The sequence below is a fragment of the Rhinatrema bivittatum genome, chromosome 3, assembly GCF_901001135.1.
Source record: "Rhinatrema bivittatum chromosome 3, aRhiBiv1.1, whole genome shotgun sequence".
Lineage (NCBI taxonomy): Eukaryota > Metazoa > Chordata > Amphibia > Gymnophiona > Rhinatrematidae > Rhinatrema > Rhinatrema bivittatum.
The window spans coordinates 388,966,796-388,988,739 of record NC_042617.1 but is presented as its reverse complement, the minus strand read 5'-3'; the positions used below and the strand labels follow the sequence as shown (position 1 = coordinate 388,988,739).

General features: G+C 43.1%; 1 protein-coding gene across 1 annotated transcript in view; it reads left to right on the top strand.

Moving 5' to 3' along the window:
* Window positions 1-1,791: 1,791 nt before the first annotated feature.
* Window positions 1,792-21,944, top strand: part of KCNQ5 (potassium voltage-gated channel subfamily Q member 5) — a 1,147,293-nt gene continuing 1,127,140 nt past the window's right edge. The window contains exon 1 of the mRNA XM_029595626.1: window positions 1,792-2,463. Coding sequence (XP_029451486.1) covers window positions 2,072-2,463 — 392 coding nt within the window. The 5' untranslated portion in view covers window positions 1,792-2,071. The remainder of the gene's footprint in view (window positions 2,464-21,944) is intronic.

Genomic DNA, 21,944 nt, shown 5'->3' with positions numbered 1-21,944 from the left:
GGCCAAAAGTCCCTGGGGGTCCAGCAGGGGTCCGGGAGCGATCTCCTGCACGCGTGCCGTCGGGTGCCAGGAACCAAAATGGCGCCGATAGCCTTGCCCTTACTATGTCACAGGGGCTACCGGTGCCATTGGTCAGCCCCTGTCACATGGCAGGAGCACAAGATGGCGCCGGCCATCCAGTGCTCCTACCATGTGACAGCATCCGGCCAATGGCACGGATACCCTGTCACAAGGTAAGGGCAAAGGACGGCCTAGTAGCCGGAGGACGGCCCGGAGCGGGAGATCCCTCCCGGGACCCCCACTGGACCACCAGGTACCTGTAAAAAGGTTTTGGGGGGGGTCAGGAGGGTGGGGGAAGCTAAGGGGTTACTTTTAAAGGGTCGGGGTGGGTTTAGGGGTTAATTTTGTGTGCCGTTTTTCCCGCCCTCCCCCAAAACGATACGGGAAGCCCCACGATCAATATCATGGGGTTTTCCTATTGTTTTGGGAGCCCCCCCCCCCCCCCCGATTTCTGACGATTTTGAAAATATCGACGATATTTTCAATAGTCCGAAGCCCGATTCACATCCCTAGTTGCTAGTACATTATAAAACAAGAATAAATAACTCAGGTGAGGATATAGATGGTCTGGGGATGTGGTGAAATAAAAATGATAAACATTTGGGACAACACGGCATGGCTGTCCCATTCCTCAAATATCTTGCATAGTGTGTGGTGGTTGCAGTCCCAAAGGGTAGGGCAGGTAGGGAGATTAGAGAATTAACATCCCACATCAGGTTGCAGCCTGCCAGTGTTACGCTTGCCTGTGTCCTTCTGAAGGGGGAGATGAGACATGTACGAAGGGTATGAGTGTGCTGGTATGTTTTCTGCAATCCCATCTTGATGCTCTAAGGGGGAGAAATGCCAGTCACTAAAACAGCCAACAACTGGGCGGTCTGAGGAACTGGAGACTTCACCAGGCTCATTTTGAGAACAACACATTTCCTTGCAGTGGACAGAAAGTGCAAACACAAGCAGAGGAAGACGGTTCTTTCAGTTTGGGGCGATGTTTTGCTTTTCCTTTTCTCGGCGTTGAAAACTGACAAAGCTCAGTTGCATGGGAGGAACTGTGCTCTCTGTATAGAAGAGCACTCTTCATCCGGCAGCCTGCAAAATACCAGCCCTGGGACAGGATCTTTCTAATCTGGACTCAATTCCTCACGGAAATGTAACTCTTTTTAGAGTGTAATTCACCAAAAGTATTTCTTTTTGGGTGCCACTGGACAAGCTTCATTTTTTTCTTTTTAAATTAAAATAAATAACGCCAGAACGTTATTTGCCTGAGGAGAAATCAGCTCAGTTCGTCTGTTCATTCCTCTGCGTTAAGAAGCTTTGCTGCTTTTGTTTGTATGGAAAATTTCTTCTTCGGGAATGTCTCTTGATCTTCCAGCAACTGCCCAATTGTACAGCATGGGTTTGTTTTTAATATGATTGGATTACCACTGCTGTCTTTTGAAACAGGGGAGGCTAGGATTTCTTCTTCTTCTTTTTGCAACTTGGAGGATATGGCAGGCTGCGTTCTGGTGCTCGCACTGAAAGCAACAGCTTCTCCTGTGAAATGAAATCTTCTCTGCGGAGGAAATGTTCAGGCGAGGCAAGGACACTATCAAAAAGTCAAAAACTTGCTTTGTGATTGCCCGCTCGCTCTCAACAATCTATATACTATTTAAATAAGGTACATCTGTTTGGAGGAGGTAGCGAAGTGTTCGTTTCCTGTCTCTCTTTTATTTTTTTTTTTTAAGGGAGCTGTCACTATCAGCTTTACTGTTTTTCAGTCTGGCACAGGTTTTACTCCGCTCGAGACTGGATCTCATCTACGACCGCTAAGATTTGCATAGGCTACAAGAAGACCGAGAGACTTTTTGAAAGGTTTTTTTCACCGACCTGGATCCCTAAAGGAGGCACAGAGCCCTCTCGCTCCGTCTCTCAGAGGAAAGGCTGGGAGCGGGGCTGCGTCTCTGCCCCGCTGCCCGTACATGCCCTCTGCACGGCCCCCGCCGTCCTCCTCCCTCTCGCCCTCTCCGGTGATGCCATGCCCCGCAGCCACAGGGGAGGTGAAGAGGGCAGGTCAGGGCTCTGGGTAAAGAGCAGCGGGACGGCAGGTCGCCGAGGACGAGGAGGCGATGGCGGCAGAGGGCGATCCGGGATGAAGGATGTGGAGACTGGCCGCGGTTGGGTGCTGCTCAACTCCGGCCGCGCCGACGGCTTGCTCCTTCTGGGTGGCGGTGGCAGGGCCAGGGGAGGAGGCGCGCAGGAGAGCCGCCGGGGCAAGCAAGGAGCCCGCATGAGCCTGCTGGGCAAGCCCCTGTCGTACAGCAGCAGCCAGAGCTGTCGGAGGAACGCCAAGTACCGCAGGTTGCAGAACTACCTGTACAACGTGCTGGAGAGACCCCGCGGCTGGGCGTTCATCTACCACGCCTTCGTGTGAGTACCACATCCGCCCGCCTGGCTTCCCACTCCCGGAATTGTTAGGCTTATGTGCCTTGGTGGGGGGGGAGGTTTAAATAGATTTACTTAAAAAGTTTCAGGTGAGGTGGGTATTTTATGCGATATTTGTGATTTTTCTGCAAATGCAGTTGGGGCCTAAAATCACCTGAATCTCGTGCAAGTTTTTTAAGTCCTGAATGCGCCGAGCAGGGTGGCGGTGGAGCGCGAGGTGACGCGAGTGCCTCACAGCAGCTGTGGCGGTAGAGCGGGAAAGCGCTGGTAGCAGGAAACTACGAATAAGGATAACGACAATGAAAAGGCAGAGAAATGCACGCGGGGGGGGGGGGGGGGTTGGGAAAAGTTTTGTTTCTCCTTCTCGAGACGCTGGCAGAGAGGGGCAGGTCCGACGCTCTGCGGGTGCAGATGTCCGTGGTTCTCTCAGTGGTACCCAGGCGCCCGTGACCTCTGCCTGCGCCTCCCTGGGGTGCTGGTGCCTAAACCCAGGCCAAGAGTAAATGCGGGCCAAACCCCGAGGCCACGGCGGCTTCTCCCCGTGTTGGGGGCTTTCAGTTCGTCTGAAGGGAATCTTTCCTGTGCTTGTGTGTAAAAGCTAAAGACCGCAGAGCTGAGCCGAAAAGGCTTAATGAGGGAGTGATTGGAAGCAAATGTTCACTTCTCCCCCAGGCATGTCAGCAGTTTTAAGGCGTACTACTGTTTTCCCACACTGTTCATTCATTTTGTCTTCCTTTTACAGTATTTGCTTATGTCATTCTTATACCAATTTTTTTTGTTTACTTTCTGTTGTGCTTTTAATGTCAGACCAAAATGTTTCAGAATTAATGTCTGATTGCATGGGGAGGTTATACCCTCTTGTTAAGGACCTGTTTCAACTTATGTTGGGAAATGTTTATTTTCTTCCCATGATAATTCCAAGAATTTAAAGTCTTAAGTATTATTTCTACTGATAAGTCAGATGGTTCAACGGGTAAGGGTATGGGAAATATTTCAGCGCAGGGGCAGATCTAAAGGAAACCAAAGTCCTTTATTCCTGATGCAGGAATGTAGCCTAGAATTAGAATGACATTTTGAATCTGAAATACTTTGTCTTAAAATAATTTTTTTTATGATACAGCATTAATTTATTTATTGAACTGTAATAAATGTATGTTGAGATGCTTGCATCAGTTTACTACAGCTGGTCATGTTCTGGTTTGCACCCTATGTAATGTTAAACTATCCTGAGTTCAGCTACGCATTGCTTGCTCCTTTCATTAAGAATTAAGTAGATGTAAAGAGTGTTAACTTCGGTTATGATGAACGCAGTTTGGGCTATATTCAAAACCAGGAGAAAATTCCTGGAGGACGTCTGCAAAAGTTCAAACAAATGCAGAAGAGATTTTGTTTTTTTAAGCTGCTGTGAGAATGTTAAGCCTAGTGTAAAAGAATAAAAAGAACCTCAGTTGCAAAAATGTTATGGTAATACAAATGAAACAGTTTAAGAAATGTCAGATTTTTGCATGCATTTTCCAGATTTTTAAAAGCTTTTGCTTATTTTTTTTTTTTAAGGATCATCTTCTATTGAGACTATTCTTTCTCCTTAATGGCTTTTTCTTAGAGACTCTGTATAAATGTAGGTAAATGCTTTTTTTTTTTACTTTAGACAATGTTAAAGAAATTAGGGCAGCAATAGGAAATATTCTACTTTCAGCAGTTAATTCAACCTGTTTGATTGAATTAACTGTTGAAAGTAGAATTAATTTATTTATGTCCCCTGCCTGCTTGTCCATTTGTCTATGTGCATGTATCAGGGGGCCCTCTCTATGGGGATAGATTCTACTTAAATTCTGTAGGAGAATCTGTCACTGAGGTGCCAACACCACTGCCAAACTAAAGCTAGATTTATCCAGGTAGGACTCCCCGATAAATGCATCAGGAGAATGGGGCACCTGTGAAATGGCTGGATGGGTGGGAACCACACTGTAAAACACAAGAAGACAATCAAGTGGGCCTACCTTGTATTTATGCTAAAAGTGTACACATCTATGGTTTATTCTGAGTTGATTTAATCCATATTTATTTATTTAAATTTATGTCTGGTCTGTTTAAACTAGTGCTTCCGGTCAGTTATAACAAAAGTCATTGTGGATAATACATGAAAATCTTCAGCTCAGTGTGTGGCGGTTATCTAAGGAATTATTCAGAAAGGAATGGAGAGCAAAACAGATAACATCATAAAGTCGTTGTATAGATCTATGGTGTGACCACGCCTTGAGAGTATGGTCTGCAGTTCTGGTTGCCCCGTCTCACAAAATGTAACGGATCTAGAGAAAGAACAGAGAAGGACAACAAAAAGGGGATGAAACAGCTCCCTTATGGAGAAAGGTTATGCAGGATCTGTTTGGAGAAGAGATAGATGAGAGGGGACATCATGAGGTAAATAGGGAATGGTTATCCTTTCAAAGAGTATTAAGACTAGGGGATATTCCATCATCAAACAAATTGGAGAAAGTATTTTTTTCACTCACGGCACAACCAAACTATGGAATTATTGCTAAAGGAGGTGTTCAAGGCATCTAGCATAACTGGATTTAGAAGAGATTTGGACAAGTTAACTGGAGGAGGTCAATAAAAGAATTATTAGCCAGGTAGATTTGGGAAAGCCACCGCTTACCTCTGGGGGACAGCAACAAGAATTATAATCTACCTTTTGGGATCTGTTGGGTACATGTGACCTGGATTGGTCACCGTCAAAGACAGAATGCTGGGCTCAATGGACTTTGGATCTGATTCAGTAAGGAATATCAAAGATTTTTATGTTCTTAAATATAAGTACATAATCATAAAAGTCCTGTAAAACATAAAACACCAACCCAAAATAGAACAAGTTAAATAATAATACAAATATATCCAACAACATAAAACAATTAAAATAGTAAATGACTAACTGAGAAAATCCATGAAGATGAAAGATTTTATTTAGCCTCTGCTGCCACTGTAAGTCTGTTTAAATTGAGGGGTTACACTGCTGATCTTGATCAGTGACCCATGCAGCCATTACATGGATATGTGAAGCTTGAATGCAACATGAGTAGCTAAAGAGGGGACTCAGATAAAGAGACTTCTAACCAAAACTGTAACCTTAATTAAAGGTATGCTTTTGAAATTCAAAGAAATTAAGAGTTAAAATAGGGCAGAAAGGAAACCGATAAGACCAATGAATAACATAAGAAACAGCTGAAAAATAAGCGAGTGTTGAAAAGTTTACCTAGCACTAATGCTTTACAGCTTAAAGCAATGTTTGGATTATTTGCAGTGTAGTATAATTACGCTACTTTTTCATTTAAAAATTATAGTAAAAAAGTGACACCCCCCCCCCCCTTGTTTTTCTTAGGCGAATATCAAACTGCACAGTCTGTCCAAAAGTGCAAAATTCAAGGTTGCTCAGCAGTCTGAGCCAGGAATAGATCTTTTTGAAAAATTTACACCATCAGACCTATTCCTTTTTTAATTTACATTTTGTTTGGCACACATTCTCCTAATAAAAAGAGAACGTGTATTAGAAAATTCACCCCAAAATACCCACAAGTTAGAATGATTGTATTTTTGGGGGCCTGATTTTTAAAAACATTTTTGTGAATAAAATGTGGCTTTATGCACATAAATGGGTTTTTAGAAAAATTGCCCCTGGGGTTATGCATTAGAGAGAGGCATTCTGGAGTTGGAGTTGGGGGCCAAGGTCAGTGCAATGGTATTTGGCACCCTGGGTGAACTTTCAGTCATGCACCCCCCTTCCCACAACTTACCTGTTGGCCTGCATGGCTCAGTTGCAGCACTCCCTGTATTGGCTCTGGCCCAGCACCCTTCTGGACCTTGTACTGATGCTCTAGGCAACAGCCTAGTTTGCCTAATTGAAGCCCCGGCCCGTTTGGAGACCAGGGATATTATTTACATGCATACATTTGATTTTTGAAAATACGCATGTAAATCTAATCGCATACATTTAACTGGTAAATGTGTGCACTTTTGCAATGCAGCACTCTGCGTGTTACCCACTAATTTTCAAAGCACGTCCACTTTTGAAAATTCAGGCTAAAATCTATGTGTACTTCCTGCATGCAGACTTTAGCCTTAAGTGCACGGTTATAAAATTACCTTCTTAAATGTCACATCTTTTTACTTATGGCATAAAGTTCACACAGGAGGGAAATAAAATTGACAAAAATGTTTCTTATGGAAAAACTTGGCCAGTAAGCACTGTAAGACTTTTACCCAAAACTTTAATCTGGCCCTTAGTTTCTGCCAGTGTTTCCAGCACTGTTCTACCATTATTTATCATTGTGTAATGGCTGCATAAAAAACAGTGCCACTGTAATATTTCGTTTAAATGTTCATTTGCAATTCATTATACTGACAATGCGCATGATTAATTTACTTATTCCATCTTAAATCACTATGTATTAAATGCTGGTCGGTAAACACTTCAGATTCAGAAAGCTTTATTGGCATGACAGTTTGCAGATATGGTTGCTAAAGTAATACATAAAGTTGTAAAAGTAAGAATTACAAAGTACATTAGACAAATGAAGAAAAGATCTGATTTATCTGTTTCTCTTGAAAAGTTTTTCAACTGAATTAAAATTTGCAATTGTGAACAGCTTCTATGCTTCAGGTATCCAGCTTTGACTGCGGTTTGCCATGTATTCCCCAGATTCCTGTTTTTGTTTTTTTTTTTCCTGTTGTGATATGCATGTCCTGCTTGTGCTGCAGGAGACTTGAATTACGGGTGGTGTTTAGTGTTGCTAATCATGCATTTTTTGCCTTATCTCTATTAAACATTTATATAGTGCTACAAGGTATATGCAGTGCTGTACAGACACAGAAAAGCCAGTCCCTGCTATATTAGGGGTACCAACTGGCTCCAGATTTTCAGGACAGGATAATTCAGTCCTGGGTTTATCCCTGCTGCATGCACAGGCATCTCATCTTGCTTTTCATAGAGAATGAAATAGGAAAATCAGCATTACAGGTCCCTGCATGCCATGGGATAAAACCTGGACCGAATCAACCTATCCTGAAAATCTGGAGCTAGTTGTCAACCTTATGCTGTATGGCGGTGGTTCTCAACCCAGTCCCTCAGGGAATGCCTGGTTAGTCTGGTTTTCAGGATACCCCTAATGAATATGTATGATATATATTGTGTATATTTGCATACCCTGGAGGCAGTGCATGTAAAAATATCTCATGCATATTCATTAGGGATAGCCTGAAAATCAGACTGGTCAGGCAGTCCCTGAGGACTGATTTGTGAACCATTGCTCTATGGAACTTACAGTTTAGTCCACAGATGAGCATTGAGAACAAACTGACATACAGTAAGAACAGAAGAACATAAGACTTGCCATACTGGGTCAGATCAAAGGTCCATCAAGCCCAGTATCCCGTTTCCACCAGTGGCCAAGCCAGGTCACAAGTACCCGGCAGGATGCCAAGAGGTGGATAGATTCCAAGCTGCTTATCCCAAGAATAAGCAGTGGATTTCCGCAACTTTGCAATCTACAGAAGGACATTGAGGACAGGGCATCTTTGGTGCATCAAGGGATCTCTGCTTTCTAAAGTCAGAGGGGTGAGTGTGGTTCCAGGGAAGGAACACAGCTAGGACCATTTACTTGAGGTGAGGTGAGCTGCATGCAAGTATGGCTTCCATAGACTGGATATTTGTCCAGCATTTTCTCTCTCTCTTTCTTCTTCTTCCCCTTCACACTATAACAGAAGAAATCTTACAGAAGTCCACATTGAGTAAGACTGCAAGCATGAAAATTATGTGGGTAAAATTACCCAAATAACGGTAACCAGATATTTAGGGCACCAACCTACAGTTCACCTGGTGGTGCCCAGAGTTGCTCTGAGAGCAACGCTTGTATCGTAATGCTCCAGCATTGCTGTATGTTGAGCATGGTAGGTCTGTACCATCTCTCAGCTTGGGTATGGAGATTTTGGGAGGTTCTGGGCGGGTCACAAGGGTGGGTTAGGGGTTGGAAGGGAGCCTGGAACCATGGCTTTTTAATTAAATATCTGAGGGGTGGCAGTGTTGGGATTTAGGAGGGGGGGACCGAGGCAGAATATTTTTTTAGGTAACATCAGAGAGGCGTCACACATTTTCTCATATCTTTTGGCCAGAAAGGAGGGGGATCCTATAGGGAGTTATTGGGGCCCCCTAAGTTAACTTTTTAATATTTGGCCAGGTGGGAAGAGGTTGCCTGGCTAACTTTAGGCCTGCAATTTCTCCTACTTGACCTAGCTGGGTATGTTTTTATCTAGCGAAACGTATATCCCGCCAATGGAACACCCTCACACCACCTCCTTTTTATCCAGTTAAATTTTAAACAAATAATTGCTTATCTGGTCAGGAAATTTAAAACTCAGGATTTGTTCCGACAAACCCATTTGAATAATGACTGCAGTGTATATTGTATAAATCAGGCATGCTCTTTATGCACTCTTACCTAGTGGGCCTCCATTAAAAGTAATTTTGCATTCATTTTGTACCACTAGGGTTACATTGTTTGATTGAATGCATTGACTGCATGTCCATAGCATTGCGGGAAGACAGTGGCTATTGGGTAAAGTTACATTTTGTGTTTGTCTGGATTATTCTTATATGTTGCTATTCACCATTTATATTTTGAAGTTTAAAAAAAAAAAAAAAAAAGAAAAGAAAAAACAAGCTTATGTTCTATTTTCAGTGCTTTTAAGAGAAGCATTCTGTTCAGATCATTTGTATAGTGCAGTAGGATTTAGGGAATCCCAGCTGGTGATGTGAAAATCATTTTCTAATAGCACTTAATCACATAGACTTTAAAATGTGCTTCTCGTAAATGACCAACAACTGTTAACTCTCCTCAGTGAACATTAGTAACGTTTTCATGAGATTGCCTGAATTTCTGCTGCCAGCACAATTACTGTACCTGCATAATTCAGACCATCCTGCAGTTACCCCAGAGCCCTTATAAATTAAGTCTTCAGATCTCGCTCACATCAGGAATTTTCAGAGTCGGAGAGAGAACCTGTTCCACCGAGTCAGTCATCACTCTATATGCATTCAAATACCCAGCACAGTTACAAGAATATGTCTTTAATAACCGTTTTATAGCTGTGTAGATTAGAATATCTTGCCAAAACCCACTGAACTATGATGAATAATGTACTTTAGGAATAGATTTACTAGTAGACCACAATTTTCACAGATACAAAACAGAAATCATATTCAAAGTTCATTTTATTTCATAAGATGTTACTGTTAAATTGGTGAGCTGAACTAGACATTGTTTTTTTTAATGACTTCTCTTGAAAGTCTTCACTGGAGTCCCTCTGCTCTGATAATATACTGGGTACAGGTTGGCAGGGGGCAGTAGAACACATTTAAGTTGGGGGGGGGGGGTGTAAGTCAACCAAACTCTGTCCTCTCCTCACTCCGTTCCTCTTCCCCTGCCTCCCACAGTCTCTCTCTCGCTCCCCCACCTCTTACTCTTTCCCTGTCCCCCCCTACTCTTTTTCTTCCCTTGTCCCATCCCTCTCTGTTCCTCTATCCCTCCTCCTCCCTCTCTCCCCAGCCCATCTCACCTCACTCTTTCTTCCATTCTCTCCTCTGCAATCCCCTTTCTCTCCCCCCCCCCAATTCTGATTAATGGCAGGAAGAAGTGAGCAGCGGCGTCTTGAGCCATGTCCTCCTCGTCCTTTGCTGTCTGGCCCAGCTTGCGGCTTTGCGCCATGTGGTTCTCCAAAGTTCCATGTGGTACAAAGCAGAAGTGGGGCTGAGAGCTGCAGAGATGGAGGCCACGGCCGATTCACTGTCCTCCTGCTGACTGCCCTCCTTCAGCGATTCTGTGGGAAAGGGGAGATCTTGGTCAGGCCATAGCCCACCCCTTTTCAACACCAATGCAGGTTGGGTAGTTGTTATTACTCTGATACTGCCATAGGAGTTAACATTCTTTGGATGTTTTGTGGCACCTAAGAATATTTTTTAGCACAACCAACCTCATCCTGGAGCAAGCCTCATGACTGCTCTCTTTTTCTGCAAAACAACAGTTGATTGTAATCTCTTGCTAACTGAATGGTCATTGTGTAGCTGGAAGGACAGGCAGTTGACTCTTGCCCCCAGACTCTCCATTGCTAACTCATAGGATGGGAAATGGAGATAAAGGGACGTGTGCTGTACCTTATGAAGCGAGGGGCAAAACAGCACCACTGCTGCTGACCCAGCCAGTTTATAATTCTTGTGAGTGACAAGAGCATGCTGAAACGGGCAAAACAAATACAATTGAAGCTTCAAATGGAGCTGACAGTGAAAAAGCCCTGAAATATAAATTTCCAGGCAGAGTGAAGTCATGACGCAGCAGCACTGTAAACAAGGAAGATCGCCAGCTGCGTTTAGTTAATTGACTGTATGCAATGAGTGCCAGCTTAAATTTTTAATTGCAAATGGCAATTTTGGCAACTGGAATTGCCCACATAGTATCTTTAGCAGAGCAGAGCTGTGTGAAATAGCTTGAATTCTGCATCTATTTTCCAAGAGTTATGTGAAGGTTACAGTAAGTGTTCATCCCTGTTCACAGGATGAGCCATTTCATGTATCTCTGAAAGTGCTTTGGTAGGATTTGTCACCTAAACATGCTGCCATGATGGAGACAAGAGTTTGAATACCACATTTGATTCCTGCAGTTCAGGCTAAGTGGGAGCAATGGTGGTGGTGGTGGGGGGCTGTCACTGTTCATGGCCTCTGGGTTGGAGGGAGAGTCACATGGTCACACTTCCCTGCTGGCTTTTCAATGGCGTTGGAACTGACTTGGAAGGAGCTATAAACTTCCTGCATTTCTCTGTCTAATCTCTGGACTCCGTGCTCATCCTTACAAACTAAGGCATCTGACTTCCCTGTCCTTCATGGTTATCTTCCAGCTCTGCAGCTCTCACTATGGTGTTCCCTATGTAAATATATTTGTTTCTCCTTTGGTTCTCCACCATGTATTTCAAGGTTCTTAATACAGAGGATTTCTTTCATCGAATTTTCCTGCTCTGGGTGCTACTAGTGGCTGCTTCTGTACCTGAAGTGTCTTGTAAAAGTTTATAGCAAACCAGGACATGGTCCAAGTTCTCCTTGAGCTTGTAATAAGATTGACTTTCTTTTATTTCAGAGTCTCTGTGTTTGTGGTCAGGGGTGGATTGTGGGAAAATAGTGGCCCGGGGGATTTTTCTCCATACTGGCCCATGGGTACCCAATTACACATATTTATTTATTTAAAAAATTTTGTATACCGTCATTCGAAAGGAATGGCCATACAATATAATTTACATATATATGCACACACCCCTTAAAACATAAAAAAAAGCTACCCGGCATGCACATGTTATAAAATCCATGGGCCGCGCCCACATATATCATCATTTATAAAATATTTCAGTAGGTACTTCCATTCAACAAGAAACCTATTAGTTTGAGAACATTTACTATTTTCAGTAGAAAAGCAGGTGGCAGTACAACAATACACTGTTCCACAGTCACCAGCAGCTTGAACTGACGGGCTTAATCCCAGAGTCAGAACAAGTGACATTCTGAGGTAAAATTAATATACACGTTGTTGTGATAATTTCATTCACTGTTGTGATGCCAACAAGAAAACTTTGCATCTTGGAATTCATACGGCATCATACCTATTGTGATATATTTCAGCATGGTCCTCCCGTATCAACACAGTACTATCTGCCAACACTCAACAAATAACAACCCTACCTATGAAAAAGAATACCACAAATATTACACCAGAATTTAAACTATCAATACACCTCCTATCAGGAAAACAGAACAGGCCAAGCTATTACAGATCCCTACAGAGAAACCACATGTTAAAAGAATGCTTCATCTCAGTCTTTGCATGCAGAACACAAACTCTCACCAAATACAGAATAAAGCCACATTAAGAATAAATAGAAATGTGCAGACAAAAACTAAACTGTAAAACGTATCACGCCAGACTCTATACAGTGCAACAATGGAAAAAAAATGTCACCGTTCCTCATGAAACAATCAATAAAATCAAGATATATAAATCATGAATCATAATTATAAAAACATACAAATAAAATAATTTCAAAACAGCTGATGAATAGAATATCCAATAATTAAAGACTCATGCAAATTTTGAAACCTTTACCAAACACCAATAAAATATTTCAGATACATCATATACTACCCAATAATTAAAAGGTAGTCAATCAAGAAAAATGAACTTAAAAGCCACCTTTACTTACCCTCTCCAGCAGTTCTCCTACTCCTTTCCCTTGCAGGCCACACCAGAAGCAGCAGTAGCTGCTGAAGCTGTCCTCACGGTCCTCTTCCTTAGGGACCACAACCAGTCTCTTCTCTTTCTCTCTCTCTCTCACACACACACACACACACACACACACCAGTCACACCCTCAGAACCAGTTTCTGTCTCTCACACACCAATCATCTCCCCAACCAGTCTCTCTCTCTCTCACACACACAAGCACACACATACCAGTCATCTCCTTGATCAGTATTTCTCACTCATTCACATGTCACCTCTCTCAATCACACAATCTTACTTACGCAGAGGCTTTCAATCACACACATGCTCTCTGTATTTCACTTACACACCAGCTCTCAATCACACACATGTTCTATCTCACTTACAAACAGGCTCAATCACACACATACCCTCTCTCTCACAGCCACAAGCCAGCCAAAAACATACTCCATCTCTCTCTCTCGCGCAAACACACACATTGACACACACAAGCACCTTCCCTGTCACACACAGAAGCACCATTCCTTTCTCACATACACACACACACAGAAGCACCATTCCTTTCACACATACACACACACAGAAGCACCCTTCTGATCTCAAATATATATACACACACAAAGGCCCCCAGCTGAACAGCTCGTCTCCAGCTGCGGCTGGCTGCACGGCCTCCTTCTTTATTTCTTCGGCTCCCACCGGCCTGGTCTCTGCTGCCGGCTGAGTGCGTGGCGCCCATCTTCTTTTCTTTGGCCCCCGCCGGCCTCCATCTAAAGTTCTTTGGCCCCTGCCAGCCTGGTCTCCGGCTGCGACTGGCTGCGCGGCACCCATCTTCTTTTCTTCGGCTCCACCGGCCTCCATCTTCTTTTCTTCGGCCCCCGCTGGCCTGGTCTCCGGCTGCGGCTGGCTGTGCGGCACCCATCTACTTTTCTTTGGCTCCATCGGCCTCCATCTTCTTTTCTTCGCCCCCCCGCCGGCCTGGTCTTTGGCTGCGGCTGGCTGCGCGGCACTCATCTTCTTTTCTTCGGCTCCGCCGGCCTCCATCTTCTTTTCTTCGGCCCCCGCCAGCCTGGTCTCCAGCTACGGCTGGCTGCGCAGTACCCATCTTCTTTTCGGCCCTGCCGGCCTCCATCTAAATTTCTTCGGTCCCTGCCAGCCTGGTCTACAGCTGCGGCTGGCTGTGCGGCACCCCATCTTCTTTTCTTCAGCTCCACCGGCCTCCATCTTCTTTTCTTCAGTCCCCGCCGGCCTCCATCTTCATTTCTCCGGCGATAGCTGGCTGTGCTGATCTTCTTTTCTTCGGCCCCCGCAGGCTGCAAGAGACCATTAACAGCGACCCGGAGTTGAGACCACGTGACCAGCTAGACCGGCCCACCGGAGGAAGCCCGATCTCCTGATAGGCCAATCCGCCCCTGTTTGTGGTACTGGATTGGGAGGATCCCTAAGTTGTAGTTTTAGCCCATGAATGAGCAGACACTAAAGTCCTTCCCTCATGTCTTCTACCTGTTATCTCCCACCTGCTGTTACAACTGTATTCTGTGACTGTCCCAAACATGCTTAAATTCTGTCATGGTTTTGGTTACCACTACCTCTGCCAGTAGGCTACTTCCTGCATCTACCATTTCTGTAAAGACCTATTTTCTTATGTTTCCTCAAAATTTTCCTCCTGGTAACTTCATAAGATAAGCCTTTGAATGTCATTGTCTATGGAAAATTTCACCTTCCTTTATTTTCTTTGTAGCCTGACAAGTATTTGAATGCTTCTGTCATATTCTCTCTTTGCTCTTCCCTCCAGTGAGTGCATTTTTTTGTGTCTAAGGGCTCTCTTTTTAAGGCTTGTGTTTCAGGCCTTGTATCGTTTTAGTAACCTTTTTATGAACTGCTTCTTTCCTATCAATATCCTTATTAAGGTTTGGCCTCTAGAACTGAACACAGTACTCAAGGAGGGGTCTCACTAGTGACCTATGTAAGGGCAATATTACCTTAATTTTCCTGCTGATAGCTTTCTCAACTGCTTTATTGCATTCACTAGATATCTTGAAGTCATCTTCTTGGTCTTTTTCTTAACATTTTCAGTTCTTGTTCTTCTAATTTGATATTATGGTTAATTGATTTTTTTCTGCCAAATGTATAATTTTACACTTTTTAGTTTTGAAGTTCATTTTCCAAACTCTGCAACTTTCCTTCAATTTTTACAAGTTCTCTTTCCTTTTTATTTATCCCTTACTGGGTGTCTATGCTGTTATAGATTTTTGCATCATCTGCAAATAAGTTACTCAGCAATGTCTCTAATTAAGGGGGTCATTTTTCAAAGCGATTGCACGCGAAAAGGACACTAAAAAGGGGCGGCGTCAAGACTGGAACAGGAGGAGTCGGGGCAGTACCGGGGCGGACGCCGCGAAGACAAGGCGGACAGCAAAAAGGTAAGAACTCTTTTTGCTGCCTATTTCGCGCCCAATAGCACTACCTTTTATGATGGCACTATTGGCCCGCCCCCCCCCCACCCCCCTGTACCGCGCGATTCATGACGCCGCAGTGTCTTAGAAAATCTAGGCCTAAGTGTTGCAACTGTCCCTTCCCGATGGCTTCACTCTGCCTACCTTTCTCTCTTTGCACCTCCTCTCGCTATGGATGGACGCCTGGCTGCCGTGTCGTCTGCCTGCCGTCCTCTCCATCGTCCCCGGACTGGCTTGGGCGCTGCCTCCCGCCATGCTCCGCTGGTACCTTAGGGCACGCTCCATGTGGCCCTCACTCTTATTTCCTACTTGACGCGAACTTCAGGGGCATCCCCCTGTGATGACGTCACGTTGCCAGGATATTTAAAGCCTACAATGTTTGCTAGCCTTTGAGTTAGCAAGGGGTGATCTTATGCATAGGATTCGCTCTCCATACCCAGCTACTCTGCCTCTCCAATCTTCCATTGGACTCAACGCTAACGGGGTACCCGCTCCTCGGGGGCCTCACTTGCTTTTCAGGTCGCTATCAGGAAACCGGTACTCGCTTCTCGAGGGCCCATGTTCCCTGACTTGCTGCCTGCTCCTACTTTCTCTTCTGCCTGGAAGGATTCACTATCTTCAACACCAGTGAGTACTACCATCTTCACCTCAGAGCTGTTCCCTGGAACCAGGTACTTGCTCCTCGAGGGCCTGCCTCCGTTCCAGCCCTAGTGCCATCTCCTACGTGGAACCGTTGTGTGAGTACATTACCTTCAAGCCTTTCATCTCTCAGGGATCAGGTTCTCGCTCCTCGAGGGCCTGCTTTCCCTATCCTGGGGTTCTCCATACTGGGGCTTTGTGCATATTCCACTGTACTCATTATTCTCAGTTCTTTCCACTACAGCACTGCTACCGGAGGAGTCACTATTCCAGTGCCTGAGGGATACTAGCCCAGCTGGGCTACTTCTGCTGCTCACTACTGCCACCTCTGGTGGCTTCATCACATTGTCTAGTAAAAGATCAATCTCTGTGTTTGTGTGTCCTGAGCTGAGCCTGACCTGTTGCCCCTCATGGGATTTCCTCCCATGGGCATGGTCATCTGCCACAGTGTCCAAAGGTCCACCCAAACCTCACTACTTATAACACTAAGTTACTAAAAAGAATCGGTCCTAGCACTGAGCAGTAGCATGTTCCATTAGTAACTTTACTTTCACCAGAGTAGACTCCACTTATCACTACTGTCTGCAACCTGCTGCCCAATCAGGTTCCAAATTTAACACGTTCTGGACTGCACCCATACCATCCAACTTGCTTTGTAGAACAGTGTCAAAAGCTTTACTGAAATCCAGATAAGCAGCCTCACCTCTGTGATCCATCTCTTTATGTCACCTAATTAAAGAATTCAATCAAATTTGTCCGCCAGGATCTTCTCCTTGTGAAACCATGTTGTCTAGTTTCCTGTAATCTGCTTGTTTCAAAGTGCTACGCTATGTTTTTCTTCAGTATTTTTCTGTAGTTTTGCCCACTATTGAAGTGAGGTCTAATAGGCCTGTAGTGACCTCCTCCTCCTTATTCTCTTTTTTTATGGAGCAGTACTGAATATGCTTTTCTTCAGTTCCTTGGAACCTCTCCTGTCTTCCAGGAGAAGTTGAATAGAGTTGCAAGGAGCGCAGGGCAGTTCTCTTAGTATCCTGTGGTGAACACCATTGTATCCCATGGCCTTTTCTGCTCTCATCTGTGTAAGTACTTGAAGTAGCTTCTCCACTGTAATTTCATCTGTAATTATTTCCCACTTATCAATGCCGTTTCTTGCCTCAGGTCCATCACCTTCCCATTCTGTAAATACTGAACAAAAAATGTATTTAAGATATTTGCCTTTTGCCAATCCTCCTTTTCACAAAACCCACTTTCTTCTTTAATTTTACTTGTTCCCACTTTTTTTTTAACCTTTCCCTTATATATCTACAGAATGTTTTATTTGCACCTTTATTAATTGGACAGTTCATTCTCTCTTCCTTTTGGGCCTTCACTTTTCTAACCATCTGCCCTGCCTTCCTTTGTTTTTCCTCATAATTCTGCCTGTCCTCCTCGACTGATTTTTGGTTGTTTTTGTATTTTTGAAAGCTAACCTCATTTACAATCTCCTGAACAATGAGTCATCCACATGGCTTGCCTCAACTCTTCATTTATATAAATCTCCAAGACAACAGCTAATAAAAACCTACCAGAGTTCCCAGCCCCAAAATTAACCAGACTCAATGTCACTTGAAATAGAGCTTTTTCGGATGCCAGCCCACATTTGTGGACCTCCTTGCCCAAGTCTGTTCGAACAGCCTCAAGTCTTGCAGTCCTTTAAGAAAGTGTTAAAAGCGATCCTCTTCACATTAGCATACCAAATTAACTTTGGCTCTCTCTTTTGCTTTACATTATTTCATCTTTTCGTCATTGCCGTATTTTTGCAGATATTACTGTTTATGTTTGTGACAAGTGTAAGCCGCCGTGTGCTGTAATGGAGTGTGTGGCTTAGAAATCGCAATAAATGAAACAAATAAATAAATAAACAACTAACTGCTTTGAGGTCCATATTGAGTAAAATGGGGGAGCGAGAAAGTTTTCTGATTAGAGTTGCCCGGGGAATTTTACTCGGATATTCAGTGGAACATAACCGGCTACATCGTCAATGAATGCAACCTGGCTAAGGACAAAATTATCCTGATAACTTTAGCACAAGCCTCCAGTGCAAGCAGATTTAACCACATAACTTTATCTGCATACTTGCTGAATAGCAGGGCTTACTGGCTACAGTTAAGCTCTGCTCCTGGAGTGCCCCATTAATGTCTTTTTACCTTGACAGAATTTAAAAGGAGAATGTGTTGAAATGAAAGATTTTGTCTGGTTAACTCCCAAAGTTACCCAGGCAAATCCTTTTAGCAGGGCCGGATTTACACATTTCTAGGCCCTAGGCCAAAGCACAATTCTGCGCCCCCTACCCCTCAAAAGTTGATTTATAATTTTCAATTTAATATGTAATCCCTGCCAGTTATTCAAAATGTATTTAAACTTGTGACGAGTGAACCCAGAAGCAAAATAAAACAGATCAAAACCAGTAAAAAATGTTTCAGCCCGCGGTACTCGCATCGCCTCGCAGAAGTTCTTCTTTTCGACCCGACCCAGCCCGCGGGTTCAGGTCGGGCCAGCCCGCAAAATGCAGACATCTGCCTATATAACCCATACGAGATATGATGATTACTTCTTTGGTTAGTTCAAATTATTCACCCAGATGGCGTATTTATTTGACACAAAAAACAGCAAATAAAATTGACATAAAATGCAGAAGATTTACATTGATTCTCATCTGACATTATAGAATTTTATTGAAATGTTTTGCATTTTGCATTTTGTGTCAAACATACATTACACCACATTTGGGGGTAGATTTTCAAAGGGGTACGCGTGTACGATACGCGCGTACCCCCCGAAAACCTACCCCAAATCCCCCTGCGCACGCCGAGCCTATTTTGCATAGGCTCGGCGTGCTCAGGCACGCTCAGGTTGCACAAATGTGCACACCCTTGTGCGCGCCGATCCCGGATTTTATAAGATACGTGCGGCTACGCGCGTATCTTATAAAATCCAGCGTACTTTTGTTCGCGCCTGGTGCACGAACAAAAGTACGCCCGCGCGTACATTTATAAAATCTACCCCTAAATGATGCTGCATAAACAAGCCATAAGTTGTGTATGTTTCATGCTTTGTAATAAAAATCGCAGCCCCCTTACAATTTGGCGAACAACCCCATCAACTTTTTCTGCTTACAGCTTTCAGCCCTGAGTTAACAAAACAAGACAGCGCAAACTGTAGAGATGGGCAACATAAATATACCGCTCAATTTATTTAAAGTATATGGATGTAAATTTAAAAAAACTGCATTTTATGTGGTCTTTTCAAAATAATACTGAAAAATTTGTATATGTTTGATTGTAATTTCTGCTGTATATACGCCCCCCTGACTGCTGCACCCTAGGCCAAGGCCTAGGTTAGCCTTATGGGAAATCCAACCCTGGCTGGATAGCCCAGCCCATTAACTCTCAAAACGTTTACTATAATTATTCATTATGGAAATCTGTAAAACCTGACTGGGTTTAAGCCTTTGGGGCCGAAACAATATTTATGTGCAGAAAGCGAGCACTGAGCAGTCAGTGGGGGCGCCATGCAATATTTAAATTAGGGGTTGCATTATCAAGGAGGCACTAGAGCTGCTTGCACACCCCTAGCGCCTTCTTGATAACGGGAGCCTGAGAGTGTCGGCTGTCCGCTGGTTAGGAAAACCGATGCCGAGTTTATTGACATCGTTTTTCCTAAATGCCGCACAGCCAGGTGTTCAGGAAATGATCGCTTGTCAATTGAGCATCCATTTCCTACACCCGACTGCTGGCACTTTTTTTTAGCTTTTTTTTTATATACCAACATTTGATCTCAATTGAGATATCACACCGGTTTACATTCAGGTACTGTAGGTATTTCTCTATCCCCAGAGGGCTTACAATCTAAGGGGCAGATTTTTAAAGGCCTGCGCGTGTAAATCCTTCCATATACGCGATTGCCTATTTTTTAAAGATCTACCCCTAAGTTTTTGTACCTGAGACAATGGAGGGTAAAGTGACTTGCCCAAGGTCACAAGGGGCAACAGCAGGACTCAAACCCTGGTCTCCTGGTTCATAGTCTACTGCTCTAACCACTAGGCTATTCCTTTAGGTTTTCCTCCTACTTAATATCGCAATGATTTTAAGTAGGAGGCCGTACAGAAAAGTAGTTTTTTTCTGTTTTTCTGTACTAGTTTTAGGAGCGCTCAGCTATTAATGCCTGCTCCGAGCAGGCATGCATTTCTGATCGCTAAAATGTGTTTCCTAGATGCACATTTTTTCTTTTCGCATTGGGAGTGAATAGCTAATAGCTTCAATCACATGCAGTTGCATGTGATGAGCACTATTAGATAGAGGATTAGTTAGCGCCTATACAACCTGTGTCCAACTGCAGGTTAGAGTGTGCTCGGCTGGCCCCCTTTGAGGGCCAAGTTTGGGGACTCATGATTTAGTGCTTCTCTTTGTTTTCTATCCTTTTAACCAGTTATCAATCCACAGTAGGACATTGCCTTCTGTTCCATGTCTTTTTAATGACAAATTTCTCATGAGGTACTTCACGAAATGCCTTCTGAAAATCCAGATACAATATATTAGTAAACTCATCCTTTTTCACATACTGATTAACCCCTTCAAAAAATTCTAACAGATTACAAAGGTATAACTTCCTTTTGTAAATACATATTGGCTGTCCCTATGAAACCATATTTATTCATATGTCTAGTAATTCAATTCTTAACAACAGATTCCATTATTTGGCCAATACTGATGTCAGGCTTACCAGTCTGTAGTTTCCTGGATCATCTCTGGAGTTTCTTTTAGAAATTGATATTATATTGGCTACCCTCCAGTCCTCAAGACTAGTTAAATATTTTAATGATAGCGGTATACAATTTCATATTTGAGTTCCTCCGAAACTTTGCAGTGAATACTATCAAGTCCTGGTGATTTTCTACTATTTAATTAGTGAAGTTGCTCTAGCAGTTCTTTTGGAGTCGCAGTAATTTGCTTCAGGACCTCTGAATCATCACATACAAAGAATGATTCTGATATATGTATCTCTCAAACATCCTCTGAAACAAAAATTCATTTAGTTTGATCTGCTATGGCCTTATTCTCCTTAAGTATCCTTCTTTTAACCCTGATCATTTAATGGTCCAGCTGACTCCCTCACAGGCTTCTTTCTTTTGATGTACATGAAAGATAGTTTATTATTACTTTGTCCATTTATTTTTATTTTTATCCCATCTTTCAGCCACTTCAAAGCATATAACATTCAGGTACTGTAGGTATTTCCCCAGAGGACTCGTTTTTTATAAAACTCTCCCTTGGTCTACCTTATTGTTGTTTTACATTTTATTTGATAGTGCTTATGCACTTTCCTATTATGCCTATTAGGACTTTCTGTTTTTTAAAGGATGTCTTTTTTACTTTGTTAGCATCTTTCATACAATTATTTAGCCATACTGACAGTCATTTGGTCTTCCTTTGATGTGCAATAGATTTTATTCTGGCTTCCAAGTGGTATTTATTTATTTATTTGTTTGTTCAATCTTATATTTCGTAACTTTATAAAATATAGTCCAGAGAGGATTACAGCACAGCATTCATAAAACATTTGCAAATGACAATACTTTGTAATTCATAAAATAAAAAAAATCATAAAACAATTAAAATCATTCATTGATAAGCTTGATTAAAAAAGAAAGTCTTAATTTTCTTCTGAATTGTTTTAAAATCTTTCTTCAGTCAGCAGTCTGTTCCATAAATTGGGCCAATGCATGAAAAAGGCAAATTTGCACATAAACTAAAGCTTTCAATTGCAGAGGGAGGGTATAACTGCCCCCCAAAGAAACATAATTGATGAGCATACAGTAGTTTGTGAATGATGAAAAGACATTTAAATTGAAATTCCATAGGTAGCCAGTGAAGAACTGCTAATGTGGGGGTGATGTGGTCAGTCCGTTTAATATTCATCATAAGATTTGCCATAGTGGATCAGACCTAAGCTCCATCAAGCCCGGTATCCTGTTTCCAACAGTGGCCAATCCAGGTCACAAGTATCTGGCAGGATCTCAAGAGGTA